The sequence below is a fragment of the Protopterus annectens genome, chromosome 8.part0 (assembly GCF_019279795.1).
Source record: "Protopterus annectens isolate FY-2018-M chromosome 8.part0, PAN1.0, whole genome shotgun sequence".
Lineage (NCBI taxonomy): Eukaryota > Metazoa > Chordata > Ceratodontiformes > Protopteridae > Protopterus > Protopterus annectens.
The window spans coordinates 2,110,464-2,136,410 of NC_056741.1; the positions used below are offsets into that span (position 1 = coordinate 2,110,464).

Consider the following 25,947-nt stretch of genomic DNA (forward strand, 5'->3'; position numbering starts at 1 on the left):
ATAGCCTAGTATAAACCTATGAAACTATGAACCTATGAACCTATAAGCACAATAAAAGTATAATGCATGATAAGAGATTAAAAGAGCATAATAAGTACAATAAAAGTACAATGAGCATGATAAGAGATTTTTAAAAGAGCATAATAAGTACAATAAAAGTATAATGAGCATGATAAGAGATTAAAAGGGCATAATAAGCACAATAAAAGTATAATGAGCATGATCAGACATTAAAAGGGCATAACAAGTACAATAAAAGTATAATGAGCATGGTAAGAGATTAAAAGGGCATAATAAGTACAATCAAAGTATAATGAGCATGATAAGAGATTAAAAGGCATTACAAGTACAGTAAAAGTACAATGAGCATGATAAGAGATTAAAAGGGCATAATAAGTACAATAAAAGTATAATGAGCATGATAAGAGATTAAAAGGGTATAATAAGCACAATAAAAGTATAATGAGCATGATAAGAGATTAAAAGGGCATAATAAGTACAATACCATTATAATGAGCATAAGAGATTCAAAGGGCATAATAAATACAATAAAAGTATAATAAGCATGATAACAGAGTAAAAGGGCATAACAAGTACAATAAAATTATAATGAGCATGATAAGAGATTAAAAGGGCATAATAAGTACAATATAAGTATAATGAGAATAATAAGAGATTAAAAGGCATTACAAGTACAATAAAAGTACAATGAGCATGATAAGAGATTAAAAGGGCATAATAAGCACAATAAAAGTATAATGAGCATGATAAGAGATTAAAAGGGCATAATAAATACAAGAGAAGTATCATGAGCATGATAAGAGATTAAAAGACATTACACGTACAATAAAAGTACAATGAGCATGATAAGAGATTAAAAGGGCATAATAAGTACATTAAAAGTATAATGAGCATGATAAGAGATTAAAATGGCATAATAAGCACAATAAAATATAATGAGCATGATAAGAGAATAAAAGGGCATAATAAGTACAATAAAAGTATAATGAGCATGATAGATTAAGAGGGCATGATAAGTACAATAAAAGTATAATGAGGATGATAAGAGATTAAAAGGGCATAACAAGTGCAATAAAAGTATAATGAGCATGATAAGAGATTAAAAGGGCATGACAAGTACAATAAAAGTACAATGAGCATGATAAGAGATTAAAAGCGCATAGCCAGTACAATAAAAGTATAATGAGCATGATAAGAGATTAAACGGCATTACAAGTACAATAAAAGTATAATGAGCATGATAAGGGATTAAAAGGGCATAGTAAGTACAATAAATGTATAATGAGCAGGATAAGAGATTAAAAGTGCATAATAAGCACAATAAAAGTATAATGAGCATGAAAAGAGATTAAAAGGGCATAACATGTACAATAAAAGTATAATGAGCATGATAAGAGATTAAAAGGGCATAATAAGCACAATAAAAGTATAATGAGCATGATATGAGATTAAAAGGCAGTACAAGTACAATAAAAGTACAATGAACATGATAAGAGATTAAAAGGGCATAATAAGCACAATAAAAGTATAATGAGCATGATAAGAGATTAAAAGGGCATAATAAGTACAATAAAATTATAATGAGCATGATAAGAGATTAAAATGCATTACAAGTACAATAAAAGTACAATGAGCATGATAAGAGATTAAAAGGGAATAATAAGTACAATAAACGTATAATGAGCATGATAAGAGATTAAAAGGGCATAATACGCACAATAAAAGTATAATGAGCATGATAAGAGATGAAAAAGGCATAATAAGTACAATAAAAGTATAATGTGCATGATAAGAGATTAAGAGGGCATACTAAGTACAATAAAAGTATAATGAGCATGATAAGAGATTAAAAGGCATTACAAGTAAAATAAAAGTATAATGAGCATGATAAGAGATTAAGAGGGCATAATAAGTACAATAAAAGTATAATGAGGATGATAAGAGATTAAAAGGGCATAACAAGTACAATAAAAGTATAATGAGCATGATAAGAGATTAAAAGGGCATAACAAGTACAATAAAAGTATAATGGGCATGATAAGAGATTAAAAGGGCATAACAAGTACAATAAAAGTATAATGAGCATGATAAGAGATTAAAAGGGCATAATAAGTACAATAAAAGTACAATGAGCATGATAAGAGATTAAAAGCGCATAGCCAGTACAATAAAAGTATAATGAGCATGATAAGAGATTAAACGGCATTACAAGTACAATAAAAGTATAATGAGCATGATAAGAGATTAAAAGGGCATAATAAGCACAATAAAAGTATAATGAGCATGATATGAGATTAAAAGGCAGTACAAGTACAATAAAAGTACAATGAACATGATAAGAGATTAAAAGGGCATAATAAGCACAATAAAAGTATAATGAGCATGATAAGAGATTAAAAGGGCATAATAAGTACAATAAAATTATAATGAGAATGATAAGAGATTAAAATGCATTACAAGTACAATAAAAGAACAATGAGCATGATAAGAGATTAAAAGGGCATAATAAGTACAATAAACGTATAATGAGCATGATAAGAGATTAAAAGGGCATAATAAGCACAATAAAAGTATAATGAGCATGATAAGAGATTAAAAAGGCATAATAAGTACAATAAAAGTATAATGTGCATGATAAGAGATTAAGAGGGCATACTAAGTACAATAAAAGTATAATGAGCATGATGAGAGATTAAAAGGGCATAATAAGTACAATAAAAGTATAATGAGCATGATAAGAGATTAAAAGGCATTACAAGTACAATAAAAGTATAATGAGCATGATAAGAGATTAAGAGGGCATAATAAGTACAATAAAAGTATAATGAGCATGATAAGAGATTAAGAGGGCATAATAAGTACAATAAAAGTATAATGAGTATGATAAGAGATTAAAAGGGCATAACATGTACAATATAAGTACAATGAGCATGATAAGAGATTAAAAGGGCATTGCAAGTACAATAAAAGTATAATGAGCATAATAGATTAAAAGGCATTACAAGTACAATAAAAGTATAATGAGCATGATAAGAGATTAAGAGGGCATAATAAGTACAATAAAAGTATAATGAGCATGATAAGAGATTAAGAGGGCATAATAAGTACAATAAAAGTATAATGAGCATGATAAGAGATTAAAAGGGCATAACATGTACAATAAAAGTATAATGAGCATGATAAGAGATTAAAATGGCATAATAAGTACAATAAAAGTACAATGAGCATGATAAGAGATTAAAAGGGCATAGCAAGTACAATAAAAGTATAATGAGCATAATAGATTAAAAGGCATTACAAGTACAATAAAAGTATAATGAACATGATAAGAGATTAAAAGGGCATAATAAGTACAATAAAAGTATAATGAGCATGATAAGAGATTAAAAGGACATAATAAGTACAATAAAAGTATAATGAGCATGATAAGAGATTAAAAGGGCATAACAAGTACAATAAAAGTATAATGAGCATGATAAGAGATTAAAAGGGCATAACAAGTACAATAAAAGGGCAAATTGAGCTTAAAGAGCAAGGCAACTGCATGTTTTTTAGTAAAAAATCGTGTTTGGGCACAAACTACTATTTAGCATTCACCAAAGCCATTCAAAGTATAACTAAAGTTGCTCAAAGTATCTCAGCATGTGCAGTGTTTGCAGACTGTATGCGTTATTATGGTGCGATTATTTCAAAGAGTTTGCTGTGTGCAAAGTACAGTTATATTGCAAAGTGCAGTCAAAGTACAGCCATTTTGAAAAATTTCTTGTGCTGTGTGCATTTATTCACAGAGTGTCACCATTTCAAATTGTTTCTTACACTATGCAGACTTATTTTGCAAAGTACAGCCATTCTGAAAGTTCTTGTGTTGTGTACAGTTTATTTGTAAAGTGTATTCATCTCGAAGCATTTCTTACATAGTTTTTCCATTGTGTACAGTTTATTTGCAAAGTACAGTCATTTTGAAGTACTTCTTACACTAAGTAGTGGTTTCATAAAGTACAGTGATTTCAGAGTATTCTTGTGCTACGGAGACTTATTTGGCAAAGTACAGTTATTTCAGAGTTTGTTTTGCTACCGGACATAATTACAAGTACTGGCATAAAGTTCTGGCATATATATATATATATATATATATATATATATATATATATCTATATATATATATATATATATATATATATATATCTATCTATATATATATATATATATATATATATATATATATATATATATATATATATTATATCCGTACATAATTTCAAGCACCTTCACGACTGTGTGTTGCTATGGTAGAGGCATTTTACAGACCAAGTCCACTTGCGTTTGATTATAATATAGCAGAGAATTGGAGAGTATTCAAGCAGGAATACGATATTTTCATACAAGCAACTTTTTCTGACAAAGATGCACATACAAAGGCATTCAGTTTGCTTAACTTAGCTGGGTCAGAAGCTATTGTGTATGCACCAGAAATATATGCAGAAGAAGGGGCACATTGTCATATTGTGGTACTGGCTGAATCAAGGGAAGACCCTGAGTGCTTAAAACATAAATTTAGAGAACTGTGCAATCCCCAGACAAATGTTACATTAGAGAGTCACTTATTTTATACAAGAGGTTAAAAGCCAGATGAGACTTTTGCAGCGTATATCACTGACTTGAGAAATAAAGCTAAAACATGCAGATTTGGTGACTTGAAAGATGAGTTAATAAAGGACAGGCTTGTGTGAGGTGCTAATACTGCTGCAGTGAGAAAGATTTTGCTTTGTGACACTGATTTAACATTAAGTAAAGCCATAGAGATTTGTTAAATCCATGAGCTCACAGAAATGCACACAAGTATTAACTACCTCTTTATTTGTGGAGCTTTTCTCCCCGGGCCTCTACTGAAAATGGACATGTATCCAGCTAGACCAGCCCGGTCAACAAATGTAAAATAAAATAAATAAATAATAAATAAAAAAAGCATGGTTTCAGCAGCCTCTAGAGCAAACATAGACAGCATGCAACACGTGGGAGGCAGAAACAGGCCAAAGCACATGGCAGCAGCAACCCCTGTAGGTGTGTCAGGGAGAACCAAAGCTTTCTAGCAAGTTCCAAGACTAGCTCAGTGAAAAGGGCATGCTCAGTACAGTATAAGAGTGAGTCAGCAAAATCCAGGTTAAGTCTTATTGTTAACTGTCGTAATTGTGGTGTCACCCATGAGTCTAAAAGAGAAAAGTGCTTAACATTTGTTCAGCAATGCCACAAGTGTAAAAAATATAATAATTTTCAAACATTTTGTAAATCGAGCAAATCTCATTCAATTATTAAGAAGAGTTACTCAAAAAAGCAAGTTGATCATGTAGAAAGCTGCAACCCTACTTTCTATGTAGATAGTTTATCAGTGTTCAGTGAAAAGGTTAATGGAGTAGATTTATTGGCAAAGAGAGAAGTATTTGTACTGTCCTGTTCAATGGCAAACCCACAGAGCTCAAAGCAGACACTGCTTCAAAGTGTAATGTAATGTTAGCAGAAACATTTGCTAAAATGAGACCTGGTGAGCAGCTTAATTTGGTCAATTGTGCAAAGCTTGTTGCTTATGGAGGTGAAGAGATTCTAAATGAAGGTTCATTAGTACTTTCATGCTATTTGGCTGGAAACAGTTACAGCTTGCAATTTTATGTAGTCCAAAGACCTGTGCAGTCATTATTAGGTCTCAGAGACAGTTTGAGAAAGAAACTGCTTTCTTTTACAAAAGAAGTACATCGTGTAAGCATGTGTCCCAGTTCCAGCTTTACTGATGCTATTTTTCAGAGTATGCTGATGTTTTTGATGACAAGCTAGGCAAACTTCCAGTTGTGTACTCCATGAAGTTAGACCCAGAGGTCAGTCCAGTGGTCAGACCAGCAAGAAGAGTCCCAATAGCTATGCAGGACAAAATCTAGGTCCAGTTAGACAAAATGGTACAGCAAGGTGTGATTTGTCCAGTCACAGAACCAATTGAGTGGGTATCTTCCATGGTATCTTCTCATAAGAAAAATTCAGATGAAATCAGAATATGCATTGACCCAAGAAACTTGAACAAAGCATTAAAAAGACCTCATCATTCTATGCGTACAGTTGAGGAGATTGCACCCCTCATGCCAAATGCCACTGTTTTTTCTGTCTTAGATGCAAAGAGTTTGTTTTAGTAAGTAATGTTTGATTGCAAATCTTCACTACAGACTACATTCAGTCCCCTATTTGGTAGACACAGACTCCTCAGGATGCCTTTTTGAATAAATTCTGCCAGTGAAGTCTTTCAGCATGCAATGGAGCAAATTTTTTCAGGCTACCCATGTGCATAGCAGTTGATGATTTGGAGGTAATGGTGATGAAGAGCATGACAGAAACCTCAGGAAAGCTCTGAACACAGTGAGTGAAGTGAACTTAAAGCTTAATCCTCTTAAGTGTAAATTCAGACTTCCAGAAGTTACTTATGTAGGTCATTGATTTGCCAGTACAGGCTTACAACCAGATCCTTCTAAGCAAGCAGCCATTTTTGAAATGCCACCTCCAGACAATGTCTAAGCCTTACAATGTTTTCTTGGTATGGTTAACTATTTGGGCAAATGTATCCCTGACTATAGTGAGTTATCAGCACCTTTAACAGATCTGACATGCAAACATGTTGCATGGTCAAGGTTACAACAACACCAGATAGCATTTGATAACCTTAAACAGCAAATTGCTAACCTGTCTACATTAAGGTAGTATGATGTCCACAAACCAGCAGTACGTTCCTGTGATGCTTCAAAGTTTGGTCTTGGCACAGTTATTCTTCATGAGGACAGACCTGTTCCCCATTCATCTAGAACTCTTACCCAAGTTGAGATGCAGTATGCTCAAATTGAGAAGGAATATTTGGCATTGTGTTTGCATGTTCAAAGTTCCATGATTATATTTATTGCTGAGCAATCCAGATAGAAACTGACCATCAACATCTAGTTATTATTTTAAAGAAGTCTGTGTATTCCACTCAAGCAAGACTACAGAGAATGATGCTCAAATTGCAACAGTACAATTTTAAAATGGTCTATATGAAAGGTAAACTTCTTTATCTGGCTAATACCTTACCCAGATTGCCCAGAAATGGCATGGAACAGCTTAATGCAGAGAATTTTGACTCTGATGTCATGGAAGTGTGTAATTTTTCTACAACAAGACTTGATGAGCTGAGAGATCATACAAAGTCTGATCCAATTTTGCAAAAGCCCAACCATTTCATCAATGAAGGGTGGCCATCAAAGCAATCCTGTGTACTGGCAGAAGTACAACCTTACTTTCCATACAGAGATGAGATGCTGATGGAAGATGGTAACATTTTCAAAGGTTCTAAAGTTGTTGCCCCTACTTCCTTACAAAGTGAATACATTCAGATTTTGCATCATGGCCACCCAGGTTCCGATTCTACCAAAAGAGGGCCGAGATGACTAGTATTTTGGCCATCTCTAGCAAAAGACATTGATTAAATGCTTTCTTCTTGTTCAATGTGGAACAGTACTAAGCTGCATTTGCAAAAAGAGCCACTTCACCTAAGCCAAATGCCTGAACTGCCTTGGTCAACAGTAGCAAATGACATATTTGAGTGGAACAGCCAACATTACTTAGTGCTGGTAGACTCTTATTTGAACTAGTTTGAGCTAGGTTTGCTGCCTAACCTAACGTCCACTGCTGTTATTACTAAGATGAAACATCATTTCTCAGTCCATGGTAGTCCACACAAAGTTATTTCTGACAATGGTTCTCAGTTTACCAGTCAATTGTTTCAGAGATTTGCTTTAGAGTGGGCCTTTATCCATGTTACTAGCAGTCCTGAATATCCTTAGTCATACAACCTTGCTGAACATGTAGTACAGAGTACAAAGCAATTACTAGAGAGGCCAAAGCATGATAATACCGATATCTTCTTGAATTTACTCAATCTCAGAAATATACCCCATGACAACCAACTAGGATCACCTGCTCAGAGACTTCTATCTAGGCAAACATGAACAACCTTGCCTATTAGCTCTAGTTTGTTGGTGCCTAATGCTAAAAACAACAGAGCAATCAAAGCTCAACTTTTTAAGAAGCATTCTTCTCAGAAGTCCAGCTATGATAAAATGAGCAGATTTTTTTTGTCCGTTAAAAGAAGGCAAGACAGTGAGGATGCAAACCGTGAAAGGCTTTGAATGAATTGGTCAAGTTCATAGGTGTGTACTAGGCTAATGGCCCTGGAACCTATATAAGCCTAGCCCAAGAAGATTCCCTGGCATCATGCCGCCCAAAGTGAGAGGTATGTGCACCGAGCCGCGATCCTACTTAGTGGAATCTGAGGGTATAGAGTACAGGAGTAAGCACAGACATCTTCTTCCTGTATCAGAAATTATATCACATCATCGTACCTGTGATACAGACTCTAGATTTCAGAGCAACCGAGACAATATTCATACCGAGGAACTTGTCTCAGTATGCATTCCCATTCCTGATGATGTCAACAGTTGTCCCCAAAGTTGAACATTCCTTGAAGACAGTCCCTGTTGCTAAATCCAATTCTGACTTTTATGTTACACAATCTGGTCGTATTTCCAGACCTAATGTAAAATACACAGCAACTTGGGCATGATTGTTTTATATGTATCTAATTTTGTATAACTGCATGTCAAATAACTAGTTCTGTATAACTGCCTGTCAAAAGATCATTTCTGTAAATTGCATGTCATTGAATACTGTCATTTCATATATGGACTATTTCTCAAAGAGGGAGGATGTAGATCAGAGCGTGTGTATGTACCTTTAACAAGCATTTCCGGATGTAGCATGCATATAAATACAGAGCATGTGCAGGCAGCAGTGACGTTTTGAGAGAACAGAGTGTTCACATGTATGAGAGTGGTAGTCAGTCTGTTTATAAGTTTAAGTTTAAGTTACAAAGATTCATTTCTGATGTGTTTGTGTGTAATAAAGCTGCTTGAACTGAACACACAAATGTTCATCTGTTTTATCCTGACCAGATGAGGGACAGCTGCTACTCAAAATGATGATCTGACTAGGAATGTGGTAACAATGAACAGCAATGAATTAGCTACTAATTACAGCTAAACTTAAACTCAGAAACTCTTAAAAATGAACCAAAATGTCAAACAATGTGACTTCAGAACAGGAAATTAATTAAATCTTCTACAAAAAAAAATGCCAGAACATACTGTAAACTCAGACTGGGAGCACAAATCAGCACATACTTTGAAAGTGGAAAAAAAGATTTGCAAAGAGGGGGAGGCATGATGCATTACGGGAGTTAACGGAGGAAGTTTAGAGTCTAGGGGAGTCTTAAAGGTGCCAAAAAAACTGCCACCTATGATTAACCCATCCTAGTGCTGAAGTAAACAGACACAAATAATGGAGATCCTCAGTCTTTACAGCTTTATACTACATGACAAAATATTTAAGTCGAATTGGTGTTAGAAGGTTAAAAGACAGGTAGAGGCAGACAGATATTTAACAAAAGAATTTTTAAATACAAAAACATGGCCCAATACTCCCCACATCGTTTAGTAATGATAATAAATAAACAAATATGTATTTATTTATTTATTTGTTTATACATTTGTTAACCCGGTAAATCCATTTGGTGCATGATTCACTTTTTAGTGGTAAACCAGGAACACTGACTAGCCTCAGAGACAAACACTAGGCACAAAGAAGTGGCAGGAACCAAACCCTGAAACCTTACTACAGGAAGCAGCTCATTAAAGCTGCTTCCTATATAATTACTTTTCTCAGAAAAACCTTCATAGAATAAACAATTATCAGGCACTTTGTAAGATGCAGCAGTGTTCCATTATTAGGCATTTATCTGGGTCGGATCAGGAGGTTTCTTACTGTAAGCAGGGATGGCCATGATTCAGTGGATCTCCTAACTCACCCAGGGACCACAAAAACCACTGTGGCTGCTCCTGGGATGCCTAAAGGAATGCCAAGAAAGATAAATTGCTGAACTGCAATTGGTCTTGGTAGTCCGACAGAAGAATAGCTCTCTGTAGGGCCTGTCCTCGGGTACAGATTGATCCCTCTTCAGTCCAAAATGAGAACAAGAAACAAACAAACAAAAACAAAACTCTCAAATTCCACTCTTTAATATAAACAAAAGTACCCGCGTTACCACTTTCAGCCAGCAGACAAAACTTTTTTCAGAATCAGTTACCCTGGGTAAAAGGATCCATTAAATATACATCTAAATTAGTCATATGTTTAAAAATGAGCTATCATAATGCAAACACACAAAATCATAACTTACCTACAAATACAGCAAAGTGGATACCTGATGTGTAAAGGAATTCTATAATTAAAGCAGATAATAAACCAACCTTCTCTCCTCAAAAACGTAAAGGGAATAAATACATAGTCTTAATAAATTGTGACTGCAACTGTTAACATATTACAGGCCTGGATTTTAGAATCCCATTGATGCTAACAATATTCTTGAGGCCTAAAGGTTTAATAGTGACTAAACGAGCTCCCAATATAGCTGTCTTTGTACTAGGGTTTCCTCCTGATCTCCACCAAAAGGTTGCGTATGGATCTATTCAAGCACAGAAAACTTATTTTTTTTAAATCAGGCATTGTGTGGTATGTTCATACAATATGTTATGATTTTACTTCTTGGTAATTACTTAAGTTATGTTCATGTAGACACTGCTTTAGTTTTTTTTTTTTTTTTGTTATTTTAGTAACCTAAAAGCCTTCACAGACTGTTCACTGATGCACATATACAAGACATCTTGAGTTGCATATAAAATGATCCAAACTGTTATAAACCCTTAGAACCTATCTAAAGCTTCTGAGATTTGTGATCAAGTAACGTATGATAGATTAGACAACTTTAAACTTTTCATTTGTCAAAAAGGAATGGCTGATTGTAGTACTAACCCAAATAATGGAGTGTACAGCAGAAATCTCAGCATGGGACGCCTTCTACTGTAGATTCCTTTAATACTTAAAATTGAGTATTTTGGATACCTGAAAGATTAATCTAGGAAACATGGAACTAGGAAAGGTGGTTTCAGAAGCCAGGTTATCTTATAAAAAGGATTTAATTTAAAAAAGAAAGACGTTTGAGATAGGTTGTAACGTTATTACGGCTACAAATAAATAAGTGGTAGCACTGCAAGTGGGTTTTGCCACCAGTACCGAGAGGAACCATAGGAAATATAAGGCTAGTCTACTAGAGGCCATCCGTGCCTTGCAAGTAACCACCCTCAGGCTCTACTAGTCTTTTCAAAGATGGGAAGGCCTGCAGTTCCTGTAATATATTCAGGGTAGCCAGACATTGGTTTTAAGCTATGTTTGAAGACCAACATGGCATCACATTGCTTGATTAGCAAGAAGAGTCTATTCCAGGGCAAAGGGAGATATTGTGTAATGAACCAATCTTTCTGTTTAGTTTTCTTTACTATCTGATGTAAACTGAGATTTTTGTTTCTAGTGTTGGCTACATTATTTGATATATTGAGAAAAGAGGAGGTCTCAGTTAATACTGTCTCAGAGGGCACAGAAAGCAAGCCACATGTTTCCTGTTAAGAGACTGTGTGGCTGATAATGATTCCAGCCTTTCTTGATAACTAAAATATTTGAGGCCCAAGATAATTTTTGTTAGGATCCTCTGAGGTTTTTTTTTCTGACTTTTTTATGTGTTTATTGAGATGCATGCCAAAGGGTGCACTATATTCTATAATGGGTCTTACCAGGAAGAATAACTTACTTGATTTTAGATGAGATATCCTTTGCGATTAACTGTAAAATATAGAAAGATCTTCTGGCTATAGTTGCTACATGGTAAATGAAGGAGAGGGAGCCATCAAGCCAGGTGCACAAATCCCTGATTACATATTCACTTGAGATTAGTGTGTCATTGATAGAGCAGGTGATAGGAAATTGCTGTTTTCCAAAGGAAGATGAGAGTATATTTCTTAGCATTTAGATTGAGCCCTTTTACTGTGCAACAGGAGTTAACACATGTTGGATCCATTTGAAGGGTTTTAGTATCAATGGTTGAGTTAGCTACTACATCCGGCTTACAATCATCAGCAAACATATTCAGCCTTATTGTCAATGTTTAGGTCACAGAAATAAATGCTAAAATGGAGGGAGGTATAGTATGGGACCCTGGGGCATGCTGCTGGTCACTTTTTCCATAAACTAAGAAGGCATCACAACCCTCACAACATACCTTCTGTCCTTGAGCCAGTTTACAATCCATCTTACTGCACAGAGATTTATGTTTAAGGCCATTACTTTATTGAAAATCTTATAATGTGGTATGGCGCTCATAGGTTCATAAGTGTATACTAGACTAACAACCACGGGGGCCCTTATAAGCCTAGCCATGCAACTCAAATGTGACTCAAAATTTGATTTACATGGGGGAGATTTACTGAGTGTCTCTTCCCATCAGGGAGATAGGCTCGAGACCTATTGTAAACTTCTGCTTACCCATCTACTGGTCCAAATTGCACTTAAATAGGGTTAGGCAGGAATCTGATTCACATAGATGAGCAGCCTATTCTACAAAATGGGGATTCTCTGAGAAACATATCTGTCTCTTCAACATGTCCTATTTATGTTGCAAGCAAAATTTAGCTCTTTTGATCTAGTACATCTGATGCTGTTTGCTTGTGGTTGTACAAAAAGTCCATCAAAACAAGGTCCTTAAATGCCTTATATAGCAGGCAAAGATCAGCTTTCATAGTCTGTATGGTACAGGGTAAAGAGGCAGGGCTTTGAGAAGATCAGCATAGGACATTGTGTTTATTCCCTGTATATTTTTAATAAAGATCCTTTGCAGAAGTTCCAGCTGATGCATGTGTCTCATCAGGTACATACCTAAGAGGCCTTTATATTCTATGATGGGTCTGATGAGTGCTAAGTACAGAGGTACAATGACCTCACTGAAACTAGATGCCATGCCCTTACTTATACGTTCATCAACATATACTGGTCAAAGGTTAAATTCCTCTCAACATGAGTTCCCAGATCCCTGACTAGTGAATCAACTTTCAGAAGTGTTTTATTGATTATGTGATTACCAGGGGTTGCTGACTTCCCAAAAATATTTAAATATTCTAATAATTTTTATCATTATTTTTTAAGCTATTGCTTTGGCACCAAGCATTTGTCTATGTTAGATCTTCCCAACGGTGGGGGGGGGGGGTGAGCTCAATACCTGTGTGATCTTTTCAAAGTAAGCAAGTTTTACCAGGTATGACCTATCCTTAATAAACCTCAATTGTTGGAGGTCATGCCTTATCAGATTTTTAATATCCTGGTTTATAAGGACAGGAATGATGCATTCCATGGCTTTAATGACAAGACTAGTATGGTTAATGGGTCTGCAGTTTCCTGTATCAGTGATGGGGACACCTCTATAAAGGGGCATCACCACCTCAGTGCACCATGAATCAGGAACATGGCAAAGCTTAGGTTGAATAACTTAAAGGGGGGATCAGCAAAGAGCCTGCTTGACACTGTTTATTAAACAACCTAATTTATTGTCAGAACACACTGCAGGGGTGTTTCTGGAATTGGCAGGTTCCTTTAAGGATATGATCCTTAGAGATGGTGGGAGAGAGGAAGTGACTCAGTGATGTTTGAAATAGGGATGATAACCTTAGGGGAAAGAATTTGAAGTAAACTTATTTGCTAGTATAATAAAAACAACAAAGGCCAGTTAACCAAATTTATTGCAAATACATACGCTCTAGCACCTTGGCTCAAAAAAGTCTTCAAGGAGTAAAAACACCATTAAAAAACAAACCTTTAAATAATACCAACAATTACCCTTTCCACAATTACACTTTTAATTAATGTATTTTATTTTATTTAGTGTGTGTTGGTTGCTTTATTATTACTTGCTAGTATGTTGGCAATGTGTTTAGAATTTGAGTAGGAGGTGCCATTATGGAGAAGTTCAGAAAAGTAAAATGAATTATTCTTTAGTTTTCTGATGTACTTAAAGAACATTTAATTGTCTTTAGCCTCAGAAGCTACCCTACTTTCTTGGGATGCTGTGCTGGCCTTAACAGCTGCCTTCAGTTTCTTGGGAGACATTTTATTTTATTTTTTTATTTCTGATGGGAGGTTCTAGCCTTACAAGGTAATCTAAGCAGTTTCTTCCTTCTGTTGTATAACTTGTTAACATCAGCTGACCATCACAGTGGTTTGTTGTTGAATTCGCTGCTATATTTGCTTCTGGTAGGTACTGCTCTATCTGTGAATTTAGCTACATGATGATAAAGATCCTTGACATAGGTAACTGCACATCAGGAATCCTCTGTGGGTGGTAACATGGGTAAACTTTGAGATTTGTTTAATAATTATAAATGCTTTGCTTTTATGAAGGCTATAAAGTTGGTGGTGTTGATTACCAAAGGGTGGGTATTCAGAGGTCAAAGATAACCAGTTTGTGGTCAGACTTAACTAATGAGGACCAACAAGAGGCAGGAGACACACCAGGACCAAGTTTGTGAGAACTACACCAGGGCCAAGTTTGTGAGAACTAAGTCCCAACTCCCTGATATTAACACCCTTGGTGGGATTTCAGAGAGTTTGATCCAGGAAATTCTCATTAACCTATTCTTAGAAGTGTTGTGCATACCCTTCATTAAAAGTGCAAATACTCCAGTATACACTGGGGAAGTTGAAGTCAGAAAGAATTAAAGAATCGTCTCTCATAGGAATATTTTCAAGGAATGCCAAAAAATTACTGTGATCCTGTGGGACCATACAAGGGAATTATTAACAAGCTATAAGCTGAAATTCTGACTTACCAATTGTGAGCTCGGTGGTGGAGTGGGGGGGGTCATAGGGTATCATTTTGGAGGGCATAAAATCCTAATGGACACTGAGACACCTCCACCATTATCAGTGGGCATGAAGGCATGATAGACACAGGAACATGTCATGGATTGGATGCAGCCATTACAACAAAATGTATGATTAATTCCCTTATGAAGACAATGTTTATGGCAATCTAGATAATTTTGCAGGAAACAGCAAATGTTGTACACATGGCTTAGTACACAGTACTTGAAAGGTTTTATGTTGGTAAAATGTCATGAAGACATAGACAGCAGGTATTTCAACATACCTGTGTAATTATTGAGAAACTAAATCACACAACACTCTGTATAGGCACAGGACAAAATGTTTGAGTTTTAAAAAAGTTTGTATTTTTTGTATTTGAACATGCAAACTACATTGGCAACTTGTTTTAAGGGTTAATATACCTCCAAATCTCAACAATGTTCTTAGTATCATGGGGACTTTGAAATCGAGACCGTTAATCCTAATAAATACATTAAGATGCTCTATATGTATGTTTCTTGTAAGATTATGGAAGGTGAATGTTACTATATTATTAGTTGCTATCATAATATCCTTTTACAAATCAGGCACACACTTTTTTATACATAAATCATGGTTTGAAGTGTTCATATTATGATTTTTTTTTGGACATATAGTTAATAAAAATACACATGTAATGGATGCTTTTATACTGTTTGTTACCTTTGTACATGAGATGATCCTGCAATTGGTCATTTGTTCATCAGCCCTTTACCCCACTAAACAAAAATAAAAAAAGAAAACAAATAAACTATAACAAAGTCTGAAAAAAGTCATCTGTATTAAATACGCATACTGATTTTGTTACGTTACTTCTACAATGAAGAGTGAAAAGGCACATATTATTGTTTTCCTTACTTTTAATTACTTTCTGAATATTTTGGTTTGTGTGTATTTCTCTAGAGGGTCACTAACAGTGAGGACTAACTGGAATTATGGGTAAGTCCAATGGGAAAACTCATTGGGAGACACTGGAGCCAACAGGAGAAGAAAGCAACTTCTTACTGAGAATTCTGTTGTCAGGCGAACAGAGGTCATAGGGAGGTAAAATACCTGACTGGCACAACAGGAAAGCATGTTGACTGATCAACCACAATTCTTATGAAAGTCTGTTTGGAGAAAAAATTATGCCAAAAGAACTTTTCATCGAACCTTGGAGTTAACATTTTTATACCCTCCACACTGCTTGAACTTATACTTACCTCAACAGGTAATATTGTGGGGTAAGGAAAAACTCTTTGGCATAATTTCTCCACTGAACTGACTTTACCAGGAATTGCATTTAATCGATTGATTGGCTCCCCACAATGGATGGGGGCACAGGCACTGAATGCTTAGGGTAAAAGTGGCAGCAGCTTGGGATGGAAGCTGGATGACATGGTCCATGCAGGGAATAATTACCATCCTGGCAATCAACTATAAGCAGTGTAGGAGGAATGCATAAAATTTGGAGGGGCCTAAAACAGACAGCTGCATTCTCAGGGGTAAAACAGACAGCTGCATTCTCAGGGGTATTATTGGTTCACATATGCATTCTCTGGGGTACTGTTAGTTCAGGCTGTGAATGAGGTTAGGCTGCACCACACCATGCTTTGAACATTTAGGATGAACAACTGGTGTAAAACTCTTGGGCTTTGGTATCACCAGGGACTACATTCCAAGCTGGACTGATGCAGAGCTATATGGTAGCTTTATCCGTCTGAGATGGTGACCAGGTTTCTAAGTGATAAGTCTATCAGCAAGTATTTAAACTAGTCCATGGAGGGGGCCCAGAAAAGAAGTGAGAAAGCATAGTCTCTCCTCTTAGATTTTCAGAGCAGTTAATGATAAGAAAATGGACTTGCAGAATCAGCAATCCCCACTGGACACTCAGAATTCTAAAATGATGAATTAATGAACAGCATGAGTCTAGTAACAAAGAAATGTGCCTATTCTGGCAGAAAATGTGTGGGGCAAGCTGAAATCCTTTACTGGAAACTTTATTTCCTTTCCTCTCATTAACCAAAGCTCTTAAAAAGCCACAGTTAACATGTGGGGGGGAAAAAAAGAACTAATACAACAGCAGCAGCAACAACCGTTACAATGACCTGCCATTTCCTCTCACTTCACTAACCACAGCTCTTAAAACGTCATGCTTAGTGATCAAGCAAAAAAACACAATTAAAACAGGTAACAGAAGCAGCTGCACCAGCAGTTACAAGGACCTGAGGGTGTGTGTGTGTGTGTGTGTGTGTGTGTGTGTGTGTGTGTGTGTGTGTGTGTGTGTGTGTGTGTGTGTGTGTGTGTGTGTGTGTGTGTGTGTGTGTGTGTGTGTGTGTGTGTGTGTGTCTGTAATGTTTTGGACTATGTCCTACAACTACGAGTAAAGTACATTACAGTGGCTTTTCTTTATGTATTAAATCATTTTATTGCTTTCACACATTTGAACTCTGTGCGTGTTGGCATGCATGGGAGGAATTTTGTATTACGTGTGTCTGATACCAAAGACCTAAAATATATTATTGTTGCTAATAAGTATTTCTTCACTCATTTGATCAGAATGATGGTACAAAGTAAGGTAACTAGAATTACTTTCTACATTTCTGTGTGTGTGTGTGTGTGTGTGTGTGTGTGTGTGTGTGTGTGTGTGTGTGTGTGTGTGCGCGCGCGCACGTGGGTGGGCGCGTGCATGCGTGAGTGCGAGCACACATGTACATATTAATAATAGTGATGGACCCTATATTTTTGGATGCAAAATGCTTTTTGCAAACAATTATACATTCCACATGAACTTTGAAACACTAGGTAGAAGAACCATTTTATAACAAAAAATATAAAAAAATGTATATACTAATAAGGAAAGAACTAGAGAGCAATTTTCCAGGGAGCTCATTTTCTAAGTTTATTAATGACTGACAGAGGGTACATTACAGGAAAATAGCCTGGGAAGTCCATTATTTTCCTGTAGTGACCACCATATTGGGCATTATTGCTTGTATATATCACTTACAGGAAAATATAAGGAGAGCAACAGTAGAGGGGTGAAAACATAACCAGTATCAGCACACGTCACACAAAAAGGGACAGTATTAATTAAAAATTGTTCATAATCCACTCAAAACGATAACAGGTATTTTGACATGACAGACACCATTGTTTGCATATTGTAGCACTTACAGAAATAATGGACATGAAAATCGTAAGTGGGAAATAAACATACTAGGGTGCACAGTTTATAGAAAGAATGTGAAGAATAAAATGAAAAAACCTGGAGATGATGTAGCCCTGTATATAAGGAAAGGAATCAAAGCATCAGAGAAAATGATCAAAGATGATAGGATATAGCACTGGCCACAGAATAAATGGAATTACAATCCAAACGGGTTATGTACAGAATCCCTCCTCCTAGGGAAAGAGAGAATAATAGAGTAATATGCTGTTCTAAAGAACACCATAGAAATGAAAGGTAAAGTGGATAGAAGACTTTAGTATTCAAGATACTGATTGGCACCCCTTAACTGCAACCATATCACATGCAATTAACATATCTGATATGTCTGTCATGCCTACTGGTGTTTTTGTTGTGTTGGAGTAGGTTTAGGTCTCTAGAAGAAATTTTTGCTTTATCACTGGTTTTATTTAAGAGAAGGAGTTTAAATAGTGATTGGTCATTCACAGGATGAAAGGTTAAGCTTATATAACCCCCTAAGGGGTCTGCAGAACACTTAGTAGAAGATCAGAGTTTTTAGTCTTTCAGAATAGCTGCGTGTACTGAGATGAGACCTAAGATCTTTTCGGTGAGAGAAAAAAACTGAGGTCCTTAAAAATTATTTAGGCGCTTAGTGAGGTACATCCCAAAGGGTACATTATATTGAACGATTGGACTAATAAGAGAAATAACTTCTGTGGAACTTAAGAACATACCATGAAGGATAAATTGTGCAAGGTAGGATTTTCTAACCACCACAGAGACATGTTATTCCAAGGAGAGGCTACTATCAGTATAGGTACCCAAGTCCCTGATAACTGTGTCATTTTCAAAAGAAATGTTATCTAGATGGTAATAAGTAGTGATGCCGCATTTACCAAAGAAAACTATGCTGCATTTTCGGTGCTGAAGGTAAGCTTGGGTGAAATTCACCATGTATTTGTTTGGCCCAGCCATTGCTAGGGAGTATCAGAGGGGATTTGAAAATGCCCCCAGTTTACAACCATCAGCAAACTTGGTCAACCATTGCCCCTTGATATCGGCTTTTATGTCACACAATTATATACCAAAGGGACTTACTTAGTAGTTTTAAATTGTTTTTATGATGATGATGATGAGGAGGTAGACATTTTTTAGTGAGAACCAAAAGCTTTTCCTTTTTATTATAGAGTTTGTTGATGTGGTGGTTCCACTATAAGCATTTAGTTCCAAACATTTCATTATGCTTACAGCTGACAGACACAGATGACTCAGTGCGTCTATCCAAGAGGGTGTAAAATTCAGAGAAGAAGGCAGCATCCTCGGTTACAAGGTTTACTCAGGTGCTATAGCATTGGTGATCATCAGTAAACAGTAAATCAGTGGTTTTGGCATAATCCCTTTATATAGAGGAGTTAACAGGGGCAGAAAGCCAGGTTTTATAGAGAAGATCTCAGTGAGATGATCAAATCTGACTAGGGAAGGCGTAACAAGCTGGGTGGTGCAACTGAGAGAAATGTTTGTGAAGACAAGTAACGGCCTTGGTGGATAGGGGACAGTATGAGCAAGTCTACTGGCATTTATGAAGTCTATAAACCTCTTGGCACATTTGTTGTAAGTAGTAAATGTTAGCCAGTTTATATGTGGCAAATAGAAGACACTCATAAGAAAGGTAGTTGGTTTGACTGCTAATTTTCTAGCTGTGTGCTCTGAAGGGATCATAGATATGGTCCTATAATGGTCTATAATGTGACAGTATGAAGGATTTTATGCATTTCCAGATTTGTAACATGTAAAATCTTTTGAGATACAAAGGGATTAGGAAAAAATACAAAAACCTCTTCCCAAGCTGATGTGGATCTGAATACACAGCAGACACTGTACCCTTTGAATGCAGAGACTTTTATTAGTACACTTTAACCAGGTTTCTTTAATTACATAAACACTTACATCTTTGAGGTTAGGGAAGTCCTCAAGTTCAGAGGTTTTGTTGCTTGGATTTTAGATCATCAGCAATGCTATACAGATATCATGCAGACTGGAGTTTGTCATAATGGGATGTTCATCAGGTGAACTCAGCCTAAAAATGCCACTATGGTGGTAGCAAAAGTTTGATAGTATGCAAAAAACAAGGGGTGAAGGAAGCAGGCTATCCCTGGCAAAGCATGTGGATCTATTGACCATTTCATCACATGCAGACCCACACATTAGATGCCCCCTAGAAAGACACCAATTTACTAGGCAACTGTTGAAGCCATTTATTTTACCCTTGAATTTAGCCATCATTCTTGGTGATGGTAGAATGTTGCTGAATGCCAGGGCCTTTCTCTCTTTGAAAACTTAAACAAAGATTGCTCAACAATGTCTCTCAGCATCTGTTTCTAGGTGCAATTCCTATGATCACTCACCTTCACAAGGGCATCTAAAACGTCATAACTAAAACTGGGGTCATGTAGGTACATAAAGGCTTTAATGACATCCCTAATCCTTGGATCACAGAGGCAGATAACTCATCACTCTGTCCTTTGCCAACTCAGTACATGCTGTATTTGTATGACTAAAACATTTCTAAGATTTACTGTAGGCTTATGAGACATTAAGGGTACAGACATACAGTACAGATGACTCCCTGTAACTGGAGGTGTCAATGCAGATGTGGATGTGGTATTAGTACTTGTGCTGCGTGGCTAATGTAAGCTAATCAGATGTCTAGGTGACCTAGGAGGACTAGAATAGAATTTATTGACTAGCTCAACATATTTAGAAGTAATATTTTGGTCATGTAATAACACAGTGTTACTGTGGTGCTGTTTGCTGATAGTGGCTGTCTTTGAGAGATTTAGACAAATAGGTCCATCTTTCACAAGCGGAATCAGTATATTATACAAAAAGTGTGTCATCTGTAAAATTTACAAAGATGCAAGACTGCACAGATAACCAAGTAAAAATAGTCTGGCTAAGGATGAGGCACTAGAAGGCTGGGACTCCATGGTGACAGGTGTTTTTTTTTTTGGGGGGGGCTAATAATTGCACAGATACCAGCTAATCGAATCAACGAAGAGGACAGATCAAAATCAGTGCAAAACAGGAAAAGCTGAGGACATACATTGTATAAGCAGCTTAGTTACATTAGTAAGGGGGATCATTTTTTTAAAATATTTATATTACAGCAAAATTACAACAATGACATAGGTATACATACATTAATTAAAAGCAAAACAAACAGTAGTGATATTTTCCATTGCGTTTATGCAGCATGCATTTTTAACAATTATTATTCACTCCAACATTAGATGAATTGCTCAATTCCTGCCTTCCCTTAAATATTGCTCCTCATCCTAAACATTATTCTGCATGTATTGTTCCCACAGCATCTACTTATTCTGTTTATTTGGCACTGTTTTGGGCAAGCTCACCCTTTAATGGCAACTTATTTCTTACAGGCATTCAAATGGTTACAGCTTAATGGCACTATAGGGATATACTTAGTCCGTACTACTTCCATGTTGGCACCCTTGCACCTTACTGATGCCACAGTGGACACAGATACTCCATACTGTGCTGCATGGTACTTACACCTAGCAATACTCTGCATATGTATGTCATGCTGGCACAATACTAAAATGCTTGTAGTGAGGATTCATGCCTAACTAGCATGTTACTGCCATGCATACGTATTGCCAGACACCAGTCTGCCACACTTACTACATAATAGCACTATAATGGCATGCTTAATTCTTACTGGTAAAACGATGACATGGGTATGTCTTACTGGTAGCATGCTGATACCAAACTGGCATGCTTCTTAGTGGGAGACTTCATTACTGGCACTGTACTGGCATGTTTCATCCTTACTGCTGCATGCCTGGTACCAGGCAGGCATAATCTCCCATGGTACACTGCAAGCACGTTAACTTAGCGGCAGCAGGCTGGCACACCTTCTCATCCCTGACACTTTATTATCATGCTTTTTATTAGTAGTGCCATGTTTGCATGCATACATGCTATTTTAAAGGCAAAGATCTGAAAAAGCACTGAAGCAGCCTGCCTGTCTCTTGCACTATGGTTGTGGCCATAACGCACTGGTACGCTCAGCTTGTTCTAAAGCTTCAGTGGATGGACGTCCCTTACAAGGCAGAGATCCAAACTATACATATTCTCAAAGATACTTGGAACAGTTCTTACTCATCATTCACATGTATGGGTTCCAACAAGTTTTAGCAAGAGATGACGTGAGCAAAGGATATCAAGAATATCTGCCTGCCTGGCCCAAAATCCTCCCTCCATTGCACAGCTGCTTAAAGTAACTGCAGTAATTTACAGTGCTCAGACAATAACAACTAAGCTCAACCACAAATCTCTCAACGTTGATAAAACAATCTATTATATCAATACAACATGCTGCAATTTATCCTGAAACTGCATTTGTGTTTCATTGTTAAAATATGAACAGTTGTGTATATATTTGTCTATGCTTTTGTTGTTATTAATTGTTATTTTGCATTCACTGCTTTGAAGCGTGCTATATAACCAGAATGTAATTCTGTGTGGTATGTTACTCATTGCTGTGAAATGAACTATGATCTGTATGTAATTTTGTACTGTATGCACATGGGTCATGGCTGAACCATCCACCTACCATGTCAACAAACACAACAAGCAAACAAACAAATAATAATTATAACAATGACAACAGTGACAATAATAATAATAATAATAATAATAATAATAATAATAATAATACAGTATTATTTATCTTAAAGGTCCCCAATAGGACACTCACCCGACATCTGAATTACAAGGGTCACTGTGCTTGGCTCCTGCAGAGTGATGTGTGCCACCTGGCACATGTAGGTGGGGATAGGCTCCTCGCTATGGGACAATGGCTGGATCCAGATGTAGGAGCTGACACTATAGGTCCCATCACGGTTTTGCCGATGGCTGGAGAAGGACGTCCCTGACACTGGCGTGGGCTTTTCCTCATCACCAGGTAGCTGCTTCAGCCACATGACCTCCACATCCAGGGGGTAGTAATGCCCAATGTCACAGGTGGCACGCATGGGGGCATGTGGCTGCAGATATAGAACTGATGGAATGAGCTGTACATGAGGGGGTTCTGAAAAAGATGTGCAAGAAATAGTTTACAACCCTTACAGGAACATTTTATTGTTTCTTTATAAAATTATAATAAATACATTTTATTAGTGAATAATAGAAAAGCAAAGCTGCAAAAGTTAATTTTGAGAAAATATTTCCAAAAGAATAATTTATAAATACATTTATTTTAATAGCAGTTCTGTCATTTTAATTTTTTTATTGTAGAATAATGGCACAAAAATATTATTTGCACAACAGTTCAACTATTTTTCTGTATAAGATGAACTTATCACTTACAATAAGTAAGTAACATAAACATTGTTTTTTACTTACAGGTATCTCCTCTCTGGCATATTTTTGATAAGAGTTGATCGCTCAAATGAAATTATATTCTGTTTACCTGTCATATGTACTCCAGATAGAAAAATAAAACATATTGTGGGGATTTAATAAAGCTTACATGATCATTTTTTCACTGTGTACACATCACACACAATGCACACTTGGCCACGAAAAGTTTAAGATTCAATAAACTCTGTGTAGTGGCAGACACTCACACACAAACATGGTAAATTCTGTGGCATGCAAATTAAAACATAAGTAAAGCCTGTAAAGCAACCGTGTAGACTCCGTAATCGTACTGCCTATGTATTCGAAAACTTTTCGAATACAGCCACTGAAATGAGTTCACATGGAAACAACAGCAAGTAAAGTTAGTAGATTTGTACAGAACTGATCTTAACATGTAACAGCGGACACATTATTACATATTTAGACAGGGTGGATGCTACAAAAAGAATCCTTTTTAAATGCCATGACATAAATACAGCTTCACTCTCCCACCCACAAATGAAGAATATGTCTGTAACTAATGTAAATACCTAAAAGTGTAAACCCCATGAGACTGACTATTCATGCTGTATCTGAAGTATGTAGCTGACAGAATACAGTGGAATTTTATCAAAAATTGTATCCCTCTGTGCAGATATATAGCAAAGTAATACACTTCTTGTATTTACAACATGGGGCTCCCCTTCACTTTCCCTGCCTACACGGTTACCAACATATAGCTTCAGGACTGTCAGCACAATGAAGATACAAATAAGTTCACAACTCCATAGAACTGCTGAATCACAAACATTAGTAACCGTGTTGTTTGTGCAATATGGCTCGTTGCATAATCATGGGAAAAGGAGGAATGAATAGCAGGTTTCTCTATATTTGCCATGTACTTATTCCTGTGGCAGCAGGTGTATGTGTAGGGCTGGAGTACAGCTGGTTCTAGGTTCTAATACAGGGTGTACAAACTTTAAGTTATTTTTTGTGCCATGTTTGTGTGATATAACAGGAATGGAGGAAAGTAATAATCTTTCCTGTAATTACCTTATTTATGAGGAGGTGTGCACAGTGGTGCAGAGCAGCACATCATGCATTAATGAGCTTTGTTCTCCCCCAAAAGAGCAGTATACCCTTATTTGTGCCATACTAGTAACTCACCTATGCTCCTGCCAAAAGAACAGCATATGCTTGTGTATGCCATCCAACCTGGCCTTCATTTGTCTGCATATCATATTACTGCCACTTCATATTCTCACAATTTAAGGCCAATGACATGGAATGGCTAACATACTGCATGTTTCAAATTACTGATCAGATGACTGATGAATTACCAAGAAACATCAAAATGTAAAGACAGAGCTGTATATTTGCAAGCATAATCATAACAGGTTGTGTGATCAACAAGTACACTATGTCCAAACATAATAAAGATATTTATATGTACAAATAACAGCTGATGGTTTGACAGCAGTGTACATTGTGTTGCAATTGGTTGTGTGAAGAATGACGGCAGTCCTTTACTGCAAAGCTATGTCTGTAGCAAAGAGGAATAAGGCATCCCTCCTGTTTTCTGAAGATGCATTGTTGTGACAGTTCAAATCCTGAAATATGTAGAAATATTGTATGTGTACTATCATGTTTTACTGCGCATGTCATACATTGCACTTCCTCATTTCATGTATATCTCTTTTTTCTTTCAAATTTTTATTCCTATTATTTTCACTGGATAAATAATAAATTACAGGTTTGGCTGTGTTCATGTAGTTTGAGCAAAGAGCCACATTGTGGGGACAGGACAAAATGGACCAGCTACTAATCAGAGAGCCACTAATATAAACCAGATATATTCAGTTAATGGCTTTGGCATCACAAAAATCAGACCTAGAGTACAAAGGGGTCTTTCAGACATTACCAATGTGGCTTGCATTTGCGCACTGCTTACCTATCCGCAAACAGATGAATCTTGCATGTGTGCACACTTAGTTCATCATGGCACAAACCAGCTGCTTGCTGCACTATGGGACTATAGATATTATGGGTGGCGCAGTGGTGCAGAGGTTAGTAGTTAGAGTTGATTCTCAGCTGGGGTGCCTTCTGTGCAGAGTCTGCATGTACTACCTGTGTTCACGTGCATTTCCTCTGGGTGGTCTGATTTCCTCCCACATTCTAAAGACATGCATCTGCAGTGTTTCTCCCCGGGACTCTGTTGAAAATGAGCTCTGTCCCTGTCAGACTTTCCTGGCAAACCAATATTAAATAAAAATAAAATATCATGCTTCATTATTGATGTTTATTCTTCAATTCCATTGTTTGGCATAAGACTACATGTGGGAACATTACAAACCAAGGTACACATCTAATTATACAGCATATATTTACTCTACATTCATGTTGTTAGCCCACACCACCAAGCATTACAA

The 25,947-nt window shown here is 36.5% G+C and overlaps 1 protein-coding gene across 2 annotated transcripts in view; it reads right to left on the reverse strand.

The window, feature by feature from the left end:
* Positions 1 to 25,947, reverse strand: part of TAPBPL (TAP binding protein like) — a 483,995-nt gene that overhangs the window by 34,268 nt on the left and 423,780 nt on the right. For both annotated transcript variants that reach the window (XM_044079558.1, XM_044079557.1), the window contains one exon: positions 22,875 to 23,207. In XM_044079558.1, coding sequence (XP_043935493.1) covers positions 22,875 to 23,207 — 333 coding nt within the window. The remainder of the gene's footprint in view (positions 1 to 22,874; positions 23,208 to 25,947) is intronic.